This window comes from Thalia democratica, chromosome 7 (assembly GCF_965202585.1).
Source record: "Thalia democratica chromosome 7, ktThaDemo2.hap1.1, whole genome shotgun sequence".
NCBI classification, from domain to species: domain Eukaryota; kingdom Metazoa; phylum Chordata; class Thaliacea; order Salpida; family Salpidae; genus Thalia; species Thalia democratica.
In genome coordinates this window covers 36,809,406-36,825,169 of record NC_139171.1, presented here as the reverse complement: position 1 = coordinate 36,825,169, position 15,764 = coordinate 36,809,406, and the positions used below count along the sequence as shown (strand labels likewise).

The 15,764-nt window shown below is 26.8% G+C and overlaps 2 protein-coding genes across 2 annotated transcripts; both read left to right on the top strand.

Moving 5' to 3' along the window:
• Positions 1-703: 703 nt before the first annotated feature.
• LOC145840280 (coiled-coil domain-containing protein 25-like) lies at positions 704-2,241 on the top strand. The gene is made up of 2 exons (XM_082947478.1): positions 704-783; positions 1,082-2,241. Exon 2 carries the CDS (start codon positions 1,107-1,109, stop codon positions 1,746-1,748), a length of 642 nt encoding a protein of 213 aa, XP_082803604.1. The 5' UTR covers positions 704-783; positions 1,082-1,106; the 3' UTR covers positions 1,749-2,241.
• A 283-nt stretch (positions 2,242-2,524) lies between these two features.
• Positions 2,525-12,701, top strand: LOC145840169 (phenylalanine--tRNA ligase, mitochondrial-like). The gene is made up of 8 exons (XM_082947321.1): positions 2,525-3,095; positions 3,319-3,442; positions 8,358-8,569; positions 9,345-9,501; positions 9,833-9,964; positions 11,048-11,214; positions 11,828-11,985; positions 12,195-12,701. Exons 1-8 carry the CDS (start codon positions 2,844-2,846, stop codon positions 12,334-12,336), a joined length of 1,344 nt encoding a protein of 447 aa, XP_082803447.1. The 5' UTR covers positions 2,525-2,843; the 3' UTR covers positions 12,337-12,701.
• The last annotated feature ends 3,063 nt before the right edge of the window (positions 12,702-15,764 follow it).

The window sequence follows — 15,764 nt, the reverse complement described above, 5'->3', positions numbered from 1 at the left end:
TATACACAAGTTAAATATTTAATTTATTTAAACATTAGTAATGTATGATAAAGTTTCAAACATAATAAACAAATTTGAAGGTTTATGTTTTGGAATTTTGTTCAATTTCTAGTTAATTATGAATACTACACATTCACTTATAAATTCAAAGAAAAAATCAAAATGATACATTAATGATGATCAACTACATGAAGATTCTAGCATTTAAGATTATTTATTAATTAGTTCTTTTCAAGGGGTTTGAATTTAAATAAATACATCAATATTACCACAGAATTTTATAGCATACAAAACAACAAAATTATGCTTAAGTAATTATGTAACTTTTTTGTCAATACTTAATAAACTTGAATTTGAAAAACTATCAGTTAATAAATTTTCTTTTACAAACTTAAGTCCCTTTTTGGAGTTGGTAGTCATAATATTCTCTTTCCATAATTTAGATTTTTAGTTTGGTTTTCTAGTTCTACTAAAATTTAAAGTAGGTGTATTGCTATTTAAATTGTCGTTTTATATTATGTGAAGGAAATATAGAATAAAAGGTAAAGTACTTATGTTATTTAGCTCCTACTGTCAGTTTTTTTTAAGTGGCTTCTGTATGATCACGGTTAATCTTATAAACTATAATTTGTTGTAAGATTTAATTTACAGTATTGATAATAGTTTGCTATTTTTTTAGAAAGAGTTAAAGCTATAAATTATCAAAAAATTAAAACTGCTAGACTTTTTACAGTAGTTACAACAAAGCATCAAAATAATCTGTGTTGACAAACATAAGAGACAGTAAGTTTAATTCATTATTGCTGGGTTAGGTATTTTTAGGATATATGTTTATTTGTTAGCTTTTGTTAAAATTAAGTAGTTTTTGTTTTATTTAATTTTCTTAATACATTTTAGTGTACTTATCCACAATATTGATATTCATAAAAAAAACTCAAAGAGTTTTAAGTTTTATATGTGAAGTTTAATTTCTAGTTATTTCAGACCAATTTTTTATTCAATTTTTATGCTTAATATTTTACTGACATCATTGACTTCGGTATGTAATCCAAGTAAATTTTATGAATAAAATTTTTTTCAGAAAGAGTCTATAAATATCGTAAAAAATGGTTTTCTTTTTCACAAGTAGAATATCTGGTGAAGAATACTCAATCTACATGGGAATTGACAAACATGAGAATGAAACGTTAATCAAATACGGATGGCCCGAAGATGTTTGGTTTCACGTAGACAAGTTGTCATCTGCTCACGTTTATTTGCGACTTAAAAAAGACCAGTCCATTGAAGACATACCTAATAGCGTTGTCATGGACTGCGCCCAGCTGGTCAAGGCAAACAGCATCACCGGCAACAAAACCAACAACTTGAACGTTGTCTACACTCCATGGGCAAACCTGAAGAAGACGGGAGACATGGCGGTGGGACAGATTGGGTTTTACAAGCAAAAGAAGGTGAAGAGCGTTTTCGTCGAGAAGAGGATCAACGAGACTGTGAACAGGCTCAACAAGACCAAAGTTGAAAAGTTCCCCGACTTGCAGCACGAGAAAGAAGACAGGGACAGGGAAGAAAGGAACGAGAGCAAGAAGAGGTACAAGGAGCAGCTGAAGAAGGAGAAGGAAGAGAAGGAGAAGAAGCTGGAAGAGAAGAAGTTGAAAAGCTACTCGAGCATGTTCGAGGATGCAGTATATGAAACCAACCAGTCTAGTAATCAGAACAACAGCGGCAGTGACTCGGATGACTTTATGTAAAAATTGATGTAACTGATTTTGGTGTTGTTCATAAAAGTTAAAACTTTATAAGGCTTGGTATTACAGGTTTTTGATTTTTAACAGCAGTTGATTTAGTAAGTCTGACAATGATAGTTAATGATTATTTTTAAGGTTTAATTGTAATTTATATTCTATGTACTTTTTATACCGTTGTGTTGTTTGTGACTTTTGAATTTAGGTAATGTAGTTATAATGTTCTATTTTCTTCTTTTTTGGTAATTTAGAGTTGCAGCTAAAACTTAATAAATCGACTCAAGTCTTACAATTTATTTTTACTGGAAATAATTTAAGTTTTTTAATAGTTGTAATTAATAACTTTGAAAAAATGGTGTTTCATATTTTTAAACAATAAGCTTTTAATAAGTTTTCAAACGAATTAAAGTTGATATAAATTTTATCTTAAATAATTTGAACAGTGTGTTTCAAAGCTTTAAAATATTTTAGCATTTTGTAAGTCAAATAGTAATTGAAGTTACTTAATTTTTTTTTTGTAACAGAATTACATTTGTTGTAAAACTTAATGTTTTTAAACTATTAATTTTTATAAAGTTGTGATTAGAAAAACTATTCTAAAAACTATTGTTTCTATACTTACTAAATTTAATTTGTTTACAAGTTTGGAAAACCTGATTCAAATAAAACTTCAACACTAAACTTAATATTTTAATTTAAATTCTAAAGTTTACAAATAAAAATATTTTATTTTATAAATACAAAAATGCAAAAGTACATTTTGAAAAGTAAATCGTAATTTACTAAACGATTTTAAATGATAAAATGAGGTGCTTGTATGCATGTTTTGAAGAAAACGTTTTAAAATAGTCTTATACATCTTATTTTTTCTAAAATTGGACTAAACTAACTACTATTCCAAAGTTTTTAAAACTAAAAAATGACCTGGTAGTTGTTTGAAACTTGCTCAATTATTGCGGAGTTACTTTCTTAGTTTTAAATCTTATAATTTGTTTCTATAAAAAATTATCAGGTACACTTTGTTCAGAGGTATCTTTTTTAGATTAAATTGTTTTAAACTTGACTAATTTGATTATTTAAATTCACACATTTTCTTAAAGCATGATATCAAAAATTGTAAGCAGAGGACTTTTAACAAGGGAATGCAAGCTTACATCAACAATTTACCAACGTTTCGCTAGCGATTTCAAAAGTGCTGATGCTGACAAAAAAACACATTCGGACAACTTTACTGTCATCAATGGTAAAGAGTATCAAAAGGATGAGTTCACTAACATAACTCCTCGTGTAATAAGCGCCCTTAACAGGAAACTATACCAGAAAACACACCATCCACTTTGTATCATAAAAAGAGTTAGCATTGTTAACTGTTTCTTGAAGTTTTATGTATTTAAAGAGGTAAAATATCTAAAGACTTGATATTAATTTGATGCAAAAATGATGTTGAGAAGCAAAATTAAGGTCTAGATATTTATATAAAATAGAAGTTTTTTAGAGTATTGTTTTTAAAAAACTGCCAACCACTGTTCTATAAAGTGGTAATGTAATATTTTTAAATTTTGTACAAAAACAACAGGCAATAATAGATCATTTTTATTCGTCATATAAAGTCGGAAGAGGGCCAATATTTACAGTAGTGGAGGATTTAGACCCTGTAGTGACAACAAACCAGTGCTTTGATTCATTGCTTACACCAAAAAGTTGGTTGTTTCTTGATTTTTTTTTTATTATGTTTACGAACTAGCTCAAATATAATACCAGTCTTTTCAAAACTATGTACATCCTAATTTTTATTTGCAGTTATCGCAAAATTCTTTAATTAACTCAACGTCTAGTTCAAAATGTTCATATAACTATGAAATAATTATAAAAACCTATTTCAAAATCATCAGATTATCTAGATCAGTGGTCGGCACGCTAATTTGAATCCGTGAACCCTAAATCACAAAATTAAAATTTGGTGCACCCCAATTTCCATTCTTTAGCGCCGCTAGTGTTGAAGAATATGTAAATACTTTAAATCGATTTTTTTACTAATAATTCGGGAACACCTAATTAATTTTTACAAGATAACTTAAAATTGTTCACTTTACCCTATTCATTTTAATAAACTTATATCGGTGATCTAATTTTTACAACAATATTTTACTTGTATCACCCAGGTCTAAAATACTAACTAGATTAATTTAATACATTGCCACAATCCCAATTAACAATCAGCAGTCTTGGTACTTTTTGTTGCATGGTAAATTTAATTATTTAGTTAACTTAACTTAATGATTTTTTTATTAATCGATTACTATATGTGTTTAACAAATGTATTGCCACGAAATAATTAAGGAAACAAAAATTACACCAAAAAGTAACGACAAAAAAGACATGAAAATATTATCCTAGCTAAATCCGTTTTGTTGATCTGGAACTGTATGTGTTGGTCTTGTTGCTTGCACGAATCTGACCAAACCTAAAATTAAGGTTTTAAAGTTAATGCTTAGTAATAATTCAGGTCTTAATGAGGTTTATTGAAAAAATTGCTCAAAAAATAGTTTTGGTTGAAGGACCTGGATGCACAAAAAGACCTCTCGGTCATCGAGTTGCATACCCAACTTTAATCAAATTTATAATGAGCTAAAAAATTATAAAAATACTTAACAGTTAAAATCAAACTCTAAAACAAAAACTTTTTAAAATGCGACTATTAAAATTTAAAACATCAACTATTTTTTATGAACAAAAATATCAATAAAAAAAAAAATTATATAATAGTATCTAACATCATACACACATAAAATCTATATTGAACTTTACGTTAAAAGGTAAAGTTTTAACATGAAATGTTTTTAAGTTTAAAATTTATCAATAATTTAATCTTTTACATGTCTTAAAAAAAAAAAATATAAATATTTAAGTTTTAAAAAGTATGTTTAAGAATTTGGACTCTACTATTCAACTTATTAAAATAAGTAAGAATAAAAATGAGCTATAACATAAAGAAAATAATACTACAATGTTCAAAAAAAAAGCAAAACAAAGCTGTTACTAATAAAAACAAGTAATTTTTAAACTAAATAAAATGTTTATGATTTCAAAAAAAAACAATTAAATTAATGAAAATTAATTAAATTTACATACTAATAATTAGATTTTTCTCAAGAGTTATTAAGCACCTATAAAAATGAATAAATCATTTTTGTAAAATTTTACACTTTAATCAATATTAGTAGAAGAGACATTGACTTTTAATTTTTTTTAGTGTAATATAACATAAGAGACTAAAATACCAAGAGACCTATTATTCTAAAACTATCTTACCATAATGAGCTGTTTATTTGAACTGCTACTGGGTTGCGGTTTAACTTGTCAAGTAAGTTCTTCAATTGAGGTATAATGTCTCAGCATAAGTATCTTTTAAAAAGTTACTTTGCCAAAGTTTTCCAACCTTTAAAATAGCATAAGAGTTATCCAAAGTAGTTTGAGTGTGTGAAAATTTTATCAAAAAACTAATGTCATTACTGATTTCTAATCTAGTTTAATCAATATTAAAAAAAACTTTATAGCTGTAAAAAAATTGTGCTGATTTAACTTACAAAACTTTTTATATCTATAAAAAATATAAATAACCATCTCAAGTAAAACATTTGGTTTAAGATAAGTATTATACAGTAAATTTGATATCTTACTGTAAATATTTAAAATTATTTTTGTGTTATATTTTTTAAGCTTAGTTTAATAAAAGTTATATTTAAAGTCAGAGTTCTAGTAAGTAAAAGTTGTAAAATGCAAGAAAAAAGTCAAAAAGACAATCAATAATTCGCAAAGTAAAGAATTTAATTATATTAAGACCAGAGTTGCTTCTTTTTGAAACAAAAAACATTTTTTATCATGTCAAACATTTTAAGTAGATACTGTTGAATAAGCTTGACAGGGTTGTAATCCTTTTGGTTAAAACTGATTTGACAGATCAAGACTGTCCTGAATGACTTTAAACTGAACTGTAGTCATCTAAGTTTTTTTCATTTTTTTATTTTCAAAGGCAAGAAAAAGATATATCTTCAGCAAAAAATACTAAAAGTCACAAAATAAATCATTGGGACTATATTAACTATATCTCATTCAAAATGTAGAAAAAAAAAGCCTGAAATCTTAAAACTATACTAAGATAAAAAAAACTATCTTGAGTCAGCCTGGGTTTAAAAAACAAATTCTAAATTTATAAGTTATCTTATGTCATACTGAGATTTTCAAAATTTTAAAGCATCCAGGATTATTCTGATTGTGTGGCAAACTTTTTGATAACTTGAAATATCAAATTTATAACAAACATACATTTTTAAACTATAGTTTTAAGGTAAAACGGGTTGTTAATCAAAAATCAAAACCAGGCTCAAGCTCAGGAAAAACATTCTAACCTAAAATGGGTATTTTTTTAAATCCTTACTAGTCTGAGTTTTGATAAAGTATCATAATACCTTTAAACTGTCTATATTTTTGCATTTACATAATAAAAATACTGAAAAAGATATCAATTAACAGTATGTTTTCTTTCAAAATATTCAAATTAAGTAAAACAACTGAGGAACTGTACATCATTTTAAAACATTAAAAAAAAAACTATTTTCAAATAAGCACAACTAAAACAGAAAAAAACTAGCTTAACATTACACAAATAATAAATTTTTGGTTTTTAATATAAAATTATAAATTATTATAAAATTCTAAAGAAAATTGTTTAGTCTTTTTTTAAATGTTTGGTAGGCATAAAGAAAGATTTACATCTTAGAAACACATACTATAACTCTTCTAACAAAATTATTAAATTACTGCTTAGTATAATTCATAAATTAAAGATCAAGCATTAGCACTGTTGTTACTCTTTGAGTTAAAAAACTATCCTGACTCTTTAACTTTGAAATTTTTATAAAACATCATATATAAATATTCAATATAAATAAAGTTTAAAAAACAACTCAGGTTATTCATCAAAATTGGAATTAAAAAAAAAAAATTTTGAAACTACACACAAAGAAATTTCATTTAATGAAATAGAAAATATTGGAACAAGATTCAAAAAACAAATTATCCTGAGAATTGTAAAATATTTATACTGTCCTGAGTTGCACTAAGTGTAGGACTCTGTACTAGTTACAATAAAACTAGCCTTGGTCATTTTGAGTTTAATAAAGAAAAGAGAAAGCCAAAGCTCAAAAGTAACAGTATACTTAAATTAATATTTTGATAAATGACTAAATAAAAAAATATATTTATAATTTATATAAAAATTTATATTTCAAAAAAAAAAAATCATACATACAATCAAAAATTCTACACAAGTCCAAAACTAGAGTAACTTTTGCAAGAAAAATAACAACATGCTTGTTAAGACTTTATTTCTAATAAAAAAAAAAAAACATTTAGGCTGAGTGTGTGGCAACCTTGAATCATACAACAGATACAACATATTTTGTTAAACCAACAGATCAAAATAGCTACTAAATAAAATAATTAAGAGAATAAAATTTTCAACTTTTAAAGTCAATTAATTTAAGTAACAAGTAGTTTAATAAAAAGCATACCTAGCTAGCCTGAGATTAAGAAAAAAAAACAGAAAAGTTCTAGCCATCTTGAGATTTTCAAAAACTTTTATAAAATTTAAACTATCCTCAGTGTGTGGCAACTCAATGTCAATTTAAGCCTATATTTTCTTCAAACTTTATATGTACTATTCAATTATGGATAGGTTGATTAATTAAATAATAAAATAAATTCAAAGGTATAATATTTACTTAACTTGTGTTATTCAAAACTTAAAGCTGTTACTTAAAACTTGTTCATTACTACTGCTATGAATCTATTTAGAAATTTTTTTTAATATACTTTAACTGTTTTTATCTTATTTAAGTATTTTTTATTGAACATAAATTATTTAATTTTCCTTTAAGTATAAAAATATAATAATTAGCATGTGAATACTTTTAAAGGAATTATTGTTTAGTTCTAAAAGTAAGTAGTATTAATAATTTATAAAAGAAACTTTCTTCACTAAGCAAAATACTGTAATCTACTAATACTGTAAGTAAAAAGAAAAATACTAACCTTTTAATATATTCATGATCTTAGCTGGATGAAAGCTTCCTCCAAATCAGCCAACTGATTTCACAAGATCTTCGAGCTTTTTCTCAATTCTTTCAGATGCAAACTGCTTCCTCAATGTTGATATAAAGAATGTTATGTGATTTTCAATACCAAAATAGATCATGAGAGTAAAATGGCCAATAAATTAAAAGCTAAACTAAACACCAGGGCTAGATTTAATTTAAATATTTAAGTATGTCGCTTAAACTAAATAAATATAATAAAATTAAGACAAACAAAAAGTTTAGTGTAATCTCAAAATTTTGTGCACCCCTAAATGACTTTCGTGTACCCTAAAAGTTTCGTGCACCCCAAAATAAATTTCGTGTACACTAGTGTGCACCAGTGTACACCGTGCCGACCACTGATCTAGATGTATGTAAATCTTAAAACTTTCGACAAAAATAACTTCAAGAAATTAAACTAAATTTTTTTTTCGTTCTAAAAACTCGCGCCCAAATTCACCACCACACGCAAAAACAGCGCACCCCTCCCGCCAAAAGCACGACAACTTTTACGTGAACGAGCGAACGCTGATGCGGCCGCACACGACGGCGCACGACGGCGAGCTGATCAGGGCCGGTCTGAACGCCTTCCTCAACGTGGGCGACGTGTACCGGAGGGACACCATCGACCGCACCCACTACCCCGTCTTCCACCAGTGCGAGGGCGTGCGGCTGTTCTCGCCCCACGAGGTCAGTTTGTTTTAGTGAATCGTGTTGTTTGCTGTGTGAATCATTATATGTATATTTATTGTTTAATAACTAACGTTTTGTTTAACAATTTTAAAAGTTTAAGCTAAAAATTTAGTTTTAAACTTTTCCTCTATTCTATAATATGCTCAATTATATAGTATAATACTATAATATACTCTACAATTTTGGTGAATTAGTTTAAATATAAATTTTCGTTTAACTAACAAAATAATGAGTATCAGTGTATTTTTGCTAAAATTTTTGCAACAGAAAACAGTTTACCTACAAAAAAGTAGTTGTAAAATAAATACTTCATAATATTTTTAATGCTTTCTCTTAGAATTTTAATTTGAACCCCCTAATTCATAAGTAGTTTAAGCAATAAATTTAGCATCATATAGATTTATATCAAAAAGTTTTTTGAATGTCAAGCTGCGCGTGCACTTAATTCAAAGTACAAAATTTTTAAATGTTTTCTTCTGTATCTCAAATCAAAAAATACAGTTAGAAAAATGTAAAGCCAAGTTCAAATTTATTATTTGAATATTTTTTTAATGTTTTCTAACCTTTTTTACCTCGATTTTTTGCTTCAAGATTATTGAACTTTAAAAATACTCAAACTAAGAGATTATGCTGGTATAAAATTTATATTAAGGGTTTTATTAAGAGATTATTAAGGGTATAATGTTGTAGATTAATAACTATCAAACTATGATATTGCAAGACGAGTCAATGACACTAACAGCTCTAACTCGTTCAACTACAAACAAAACAGCTGACCACCGCAGAGGATTCGGAGGAGATATTCTTGTTCGAAGCGGGGCAGGCGTCTCCGCTGAAGCAGGCCTGCCACACGCTGGAAGCGTCCAAGCTCACCGAGTACGACCTCAAGCAAACGCTGGAAGACCTCATCGTGCACCTGTTCGGAAAAAGTTTGTAAAATTAAAAAAAAAAAAAACTCGTTTGCCACATTGACAGTAACAATTTTAAGATATTTAAAGTTCTCAAATTGTCCTTGGGTTTATCTAACTCGGTTTATTTGTAAATTGTTTGCGGAAGAAGAGTTTGAAAGTGCATCGAACAATATGATGAGTATAAAGTAAAATCATTGCGGATTGTTTTAAAGTATATTTTTATAAATTTAAATTAATTTAAAATTTAATTATTTTAAATTTTATAAAATTATTTTTTAAATATTTAATTTAAAGTTTTTACAAATACTTATGCTCTCGCGTTGTGTGAACGTGTTTTCAATTGCAACAGGCATCCAGTACAGGTGGGTGGACGCGTCCTTCCCCTTCACCCACCCCTCCTTCGAGATGGACATCAAAATCGGCGACGAGTGGATCGAGATGCTCGGGTGCGGAGTGCTCAGGCAGGAAATTCTTGACAGATGTAAGTTTCGTAACTAGTTTTATTTGAAGAATATTTTCAAAATTGTCTGTTTCCATTTGTTAACAGTAAACTTTGTTAATTAACAAATTAAAAGTAACAGCTAAGACTACGCGCAGTTTTTTTAAATATTTTCTATTTGTGTCTTTCTTTCATTGGTATAATATACAGTTATTAGAGTTTTTGTATTTTTGTAAAACTTTTGAATAATGTTTGTTTTGTTTTACGAAGGTTTATACCTAAACTTAATAGTTTTAACATGTAGTTTAATGTTTTTAAAGTGTCAGTTTTCATTAACACAACTTCAGGGTTGCCAAAAAAATCTTAAAACCTGGAATTTGACAATTTAGGCTAAAAAACCTGGAAAAACCTAGAATTTTTAATAATTTTTATATGTTAAGTAAAAAATTTTGATTTAACACAAAAAATCGACCATATATATAAAAATTTTTTGTCATTATCAAAAATTTTTTTTATTAAAAACCACATTTGAAGTAGCTTTAAAATGTATTTTCAATGTTTTTGTACTATTTTACACGAGAACGGGTCAAAATTGCACGAAGACAGTTTTGCACAAGTTACAATTTTGCATGGAGGGTCATTTTTGCACGAGAGTAAAAAATTCAGAAAAAAAAAAAAGAAAAAAAAGTTACTGACTGAAGGTAAGGGTTAGGGGTAACAGTGATAGTAAAAAAAAAATAAAGAAATTTAAAAAAAGAAAAAAAAAGTCAACCTGTGCAAAAATGTCTCCTTGCAAAAGTGACCCTTTGTGCAAAAGTATCTTCGTGCAATTTTGTGTCCTCGTGCAATTGTTTCCCCTCGTGCAATTTTGTACGCTCGTGCAAATTTGACAGCTACCCATTTTACACAGTTTTTTACCTTAAACTTAACTTTAAACTAAAAATAGACCCAAAAATGTGTACTATTAAAACCTGGAGAAAATTTGCCAAAAACGTTTGGCAACTCTGCAACTGCCATAAAAACAAAGGTAACCGCAGTAAGTAATTTAACTAAACCAGAGCTGTCCCCTTGTACAAGCTTTGTTTGTGATAATGTTTCCATAAACCAAAACGCGTTTAAATTCAGCCGGAGCCGATCAGAAGGTGGGGTGGGCGTTCGGGTTGGGGTTGGAACGGCTGGCGATGAAGTTGTTTCAGATCCCCGACATCCGCCTCTTCTGGTCCGAAGACCGCTCCTTCCTCTCACAGTTTCAAAATATCGATGAAAAAAACTTCAGGACCTTCCGGTTCACTGTTAGTTTTTTGATAAATCTGTAAATTGATACTTTCTCAGTATCAATTTTGAATGGTTTTTCTTTTAAACCAATTCTGACTCTGGGTAATTTTTTAAATGTATATGTTTAATTTATCAAAAAGTTATGATAATATTTATCATTGTGGATAAGTTCCATCTTATTTTAAATTAGTAGTTTTTAGTCAGTTATATACAAACGGTTAGTATTTTATAGCTAGTAAGTTCTTATAAAAATATTGGAAGTGCACTGTTAAAATATAATATTAGTCTGAATAGCAATTTTTTCAAGGCTTTTGTAAATTAAAACATTTTTAATGAAAAAAGGTTTGTTCAAAAACAGTTGAATGTAATGTAGTAAATTTTGTAAAAAGTTTTTTTTTTAACTTGGAATAAAAACCTATGGACTGAAATTTAATTTCATAATATTTTTGATTTGCTTAATTTTTATTTACAATGTTCTAATTTCTCAAACACTAAATTTGTTTAACAGAGCTTGAATATACAAATTTATATAGTTCTAGTGATTAAAATGATATTTTTTGTTCATCTGACTCACTGAAGTTTTGTTGTGTTATACTTTACTATTTTAAGCTAAAAATGCAATATTTATAGGATATGTTGAGCAAACAACCTCCAACAATTAGAGATATTGCCTTCTTTTTAAATGATGAAGACAATTTCAACAGCAACGATTTTTATGATTTAGTAAGGACTTTAGGCGGAGACCTAATCGAAAATGTCCATTTGAAAGATGATTTCAAAAATCCTTTGTGAGTTTTGTTTGTATCATAACAGTTTTGTTATGAATAAGAAAAATAAATGCCTTTTTATTTCATTTTACTTCAGTGTATGTTTAAATATCACGGTTTTGCTACAATTTTTATAAGTTTTTTCAAGTTTTTTATTAACATTACAATTTTTTACCTAAATATTAGAAGACTACCCTTAGCAATTATTTGATTTTACTACACTTAAACAGAACTAAAAAGAGAAGTCACTGTTACCAAATTTCCTATCGACACATGATAAGGCCTCTCAATGGCAAGGAAATAAACGATTTAGAAGAAAGTATTAAAAAAGAAGCTTTAAAGTTATTTGATGTAACACCTAGATGGAAATGAGACATATAAGTATAAACAAATGTATAAAATGATTTTTTATGGAAATTCCTAGTAATGGCTCAAAAAAAAAAATGATAATGGCCATTTGTCTTTTTTTCAAATTAATGAAATTATAAATATTTTTTTAAATACTTCTTTTTGTTATTGTGGTAAGCAATACAACACTGATAATGTTTATTTTTTGAAGAAAATTTTTTACACTACAATTTAAATGATAACTTAAAAACTATAGTAAGTATTTATCATCTTAAAAAATAAAATAGGTTTTTTTTAAATAAACTTTTTTTTATGATTATTTTGCATTGATGTTTTGTAATGTTTTAAATCATCGGATTTTAGGTAAATAAACAAGTTTAGACATTGTATTGAATTTGGGGTCATTTAAAAAACGATATAAATAATTTAACCTTTTAGTTTTTCAATATTTCTTATAGAACTATAAGTATTTTTTTTAGGATTTTATTTACCAACGAAGTATTTTAATAGTTTTTGTTTCTATTCTACTTTTGTAAAACTTTCGTAAAACTTTCAAGTCAACTTCTTTTTGGCGGTAGCTGTCAAACTTGCACGAGGGGACAAAATCGCACGAGGGCACAAATTGCACGAAGACACTTTTGTGCGAGCAGACAATTTCGCACGGGTTGAATTTTTTAATTTTTTTATTAATTTTTTTTTAACTTAGTTTTTTTTTACTATTACTTTTACCCCTAACACTTACCCTCGGTCAGTAACTTTTTTTTAGTCAATTTATTTTTATTTTTTTTTACTATCAATGTTACCCCTTACCCTCGACCCTTGGTGCAAAAGTATCTTCGTGAAATTTTGTCTTCGTGCAATTTTGACCCGTTCCCAATTTTTAAACTTGTTCTTAACGTTTATTTTTTCTCTTTAAATTAAATACATACTATAAATAAAAGTTATACACTGAAAACTAATTTATCACTTGGTTTATGTTTATTCTTAATAATGTATTTAGTCTATTTTGAGACTTAATTTACTAAAAAGTAGGTGTCACCGGCGGTCAAAAATCGTTTTTTTGTATGGTAGTTTTTTTTTATTGACTTGTCTTTTATTTTTGCTTTGTGGTGATATATAAATAATTATGTTTATTTATACTTATATCAAAAAAAGAAATTCTGTCAAATTTTAATACTTATTTAGTTTAAACGTATTTTTTTTATTCAGTTCAATACTTTTATTTAAAGTAAAAATTAGATTAATTTTTATATGTTTTAAGTCAAAATATGATATGCTTATATTTACTAATGCAAATTATTTTATAGACTCAGGTGTTTTTTGGTTTACTTATTATGAAAAATTGCTTTAAATATAATCAAAGAAAAACAATGTTTACTACATTAACTCTAGTCCAGGGTTTCCCAAACTCATTCACTAAATCGCCACCTTTTCAGTAATTAAAAACAAAATCGCTCCCCCCCCCCATGATTTTTAAAAGTATTTTTTCTTCTTGAGTACGCACTTTTGAGCCAAAAAAGTTGTATTCAAATGTAATTTAGTCTGGAACTTCTTATGCACGCACTTTTGGGCTGTGTTCAAAGTAATTTACAGGGCTTGAAAAAAAATTACAGTTATTTTTTATAACCCCAGTAGGTGTATTAAAATACTTAAATATTAAAAATCTTTCTGTAATATGTAATCAACTCTGTTTAAATATGAATTGTTTTGAAAATAATAAAACCTTTAGGCTAGTTGTGGACTTGTAGTCAGCAAGTCATTTTTACTAAAAAATCCTTTCTACTGTAGACTTGTTAAAAAAATGTACTTGCGGGCAGCATGATTTAAAAAACTAACATATATGAAAATTAAAAAAACTAGCAAAATTGTAATAAATTGATTTACTATTATTGTAAACTAGGAAGTACTATTGTGAACTTAAACCAAATTGAAAACGTATTTCAAAGTATTAAGTATCAAAAACTAAATTTTATTTGTTATGCACAAGTAGTTTTCAAGTTACTTAGCGGGCCGAAATTTGACTGGACCGTACGTTACGCATCTAAAATCTTAACTAAAACCTGACATTATAATAATCTCTTTTATAACGAATTTCGGACATTTAGAAGTGAATGCTAAGTAACTTATCTAAGTCGCACAGTATACTGAAATGATTTTATAAATAGGCATATTCTAAAATTACTTTACCATAGATTACAAAACTGCAAAAGAATGGACAACTTATTTAAGATATAATGAAATGAATATTAAAACATCATTGCTAATCTAGTTTTAGGAAGTTAGACCGATTGGTTGATTATCTTACATGAAAAGTGGTTTTATTAATAGCTTCTGTTAATGCAGAAAAATTATTAACTTCAATGCTAAAAGATATTATAACCAACTTAGTTTTAAAGTTGAAAATTTAATTTTTAACTTTTTAAACTATATGTTTTGTAGTAGAATACCATGAAACAGTATTTTACTTAGAATAACCTTTAAAAAACTAAACCTTAATCCTAAAAATATTTTTTTAATTTTAAAACAATGAAAATTGAAGGTTTTTAAGTTAATTTTGTGAATAGAAAGTAATCAATTAAACATTTTTATATTAGATTAAAATTTTGTTTTGTAACTGTAGCAGTCTTTTCGGTGGCTTATTTAATTCTGTTCAAAAATGAATATGTTATCTAGCTTTCAACCTATAATAATTAAACAGAAGAAAATAATGAAAAATTAAAAGCTAGGGTTGAACTATTAAAATAAACAACGTATTTTATTTGTCAAAATATTTTGAATATAAATAAAACAAAAACAGTTTTACTAATAGTTTGAAATTCCTTAATATACAGATTTTTAACAATAACAAATCAACTTAGAAAGCAAAACTGACTTTAAGAATCTTTTTAGTGAAATAGTTAAAGTCATTTTAAATAGATACCTCAAATCTATACCCTTTTAAAGTCAAAAAATCTATTTTGAAATAAAAACTTTAATGATTTACAAGATTTTTTGACTTATACAGATTAAGCAAGTAATAATAAAAATATGTTAAATAAATATCTTTTAAACAAATATTTTATTCACTAACTACAAAAACTTTAAATGTAATGTAAAACGACAAATATAAACTAAGCCGTAATTGAAATATTTCGGATATTATATAAACTTGAGTGAAATTTTAAAGAAGAGTAACTAAACAATATTTAATTACCCTCGGACTTGTTATACAAATAAACAGATCTGTTTAAGTTTTAGTGATTTTTTTGCTCTAAGACTAAGTAGGAATTTATTAATTATTTATTAAATTCAAGAAGATCAATTGACGTAACATACTTTTGTGGTTTGTTACATGACATAACTGTTTTATTAGCTAGGTTATACCTAAAAATTATGACTTTCCACTTTATATAACAAAATTATTTAATTTCTCCTATTTTTTGTTTAAATTTGATTATTTTAATAGGCCTATG

Coding starts and splice junctions, on each gene's coding strand:
- LOC145840169 (XM_082947321.1), top strand. CDS start 2,844: ATGATATCAAAAATTGTAAGCAGAGGACTTTTAACAAGGGAATGCAAG. Junction 8,570..9,344: donor GGCTGTTCTCGCCCCACGAG/GTCAGTTTGTTT, acceptor CAAACAAAACAG/CTGACCACCGCAGAGGATTC. Junction 11,215..11,827: donor TCAGGACCTTCCGGTTCACT/GTTAGTTTTTTG, acceptor CAATATTTATAG/GATATGTTGAGCAAACAACC.
- LOC145840280 (XM_082947478.1), top strand. CDS start 1,107: ATGGTTTTCTTTTTCACAAGTAGAATATCTGGTGAAGAATACTCAATC.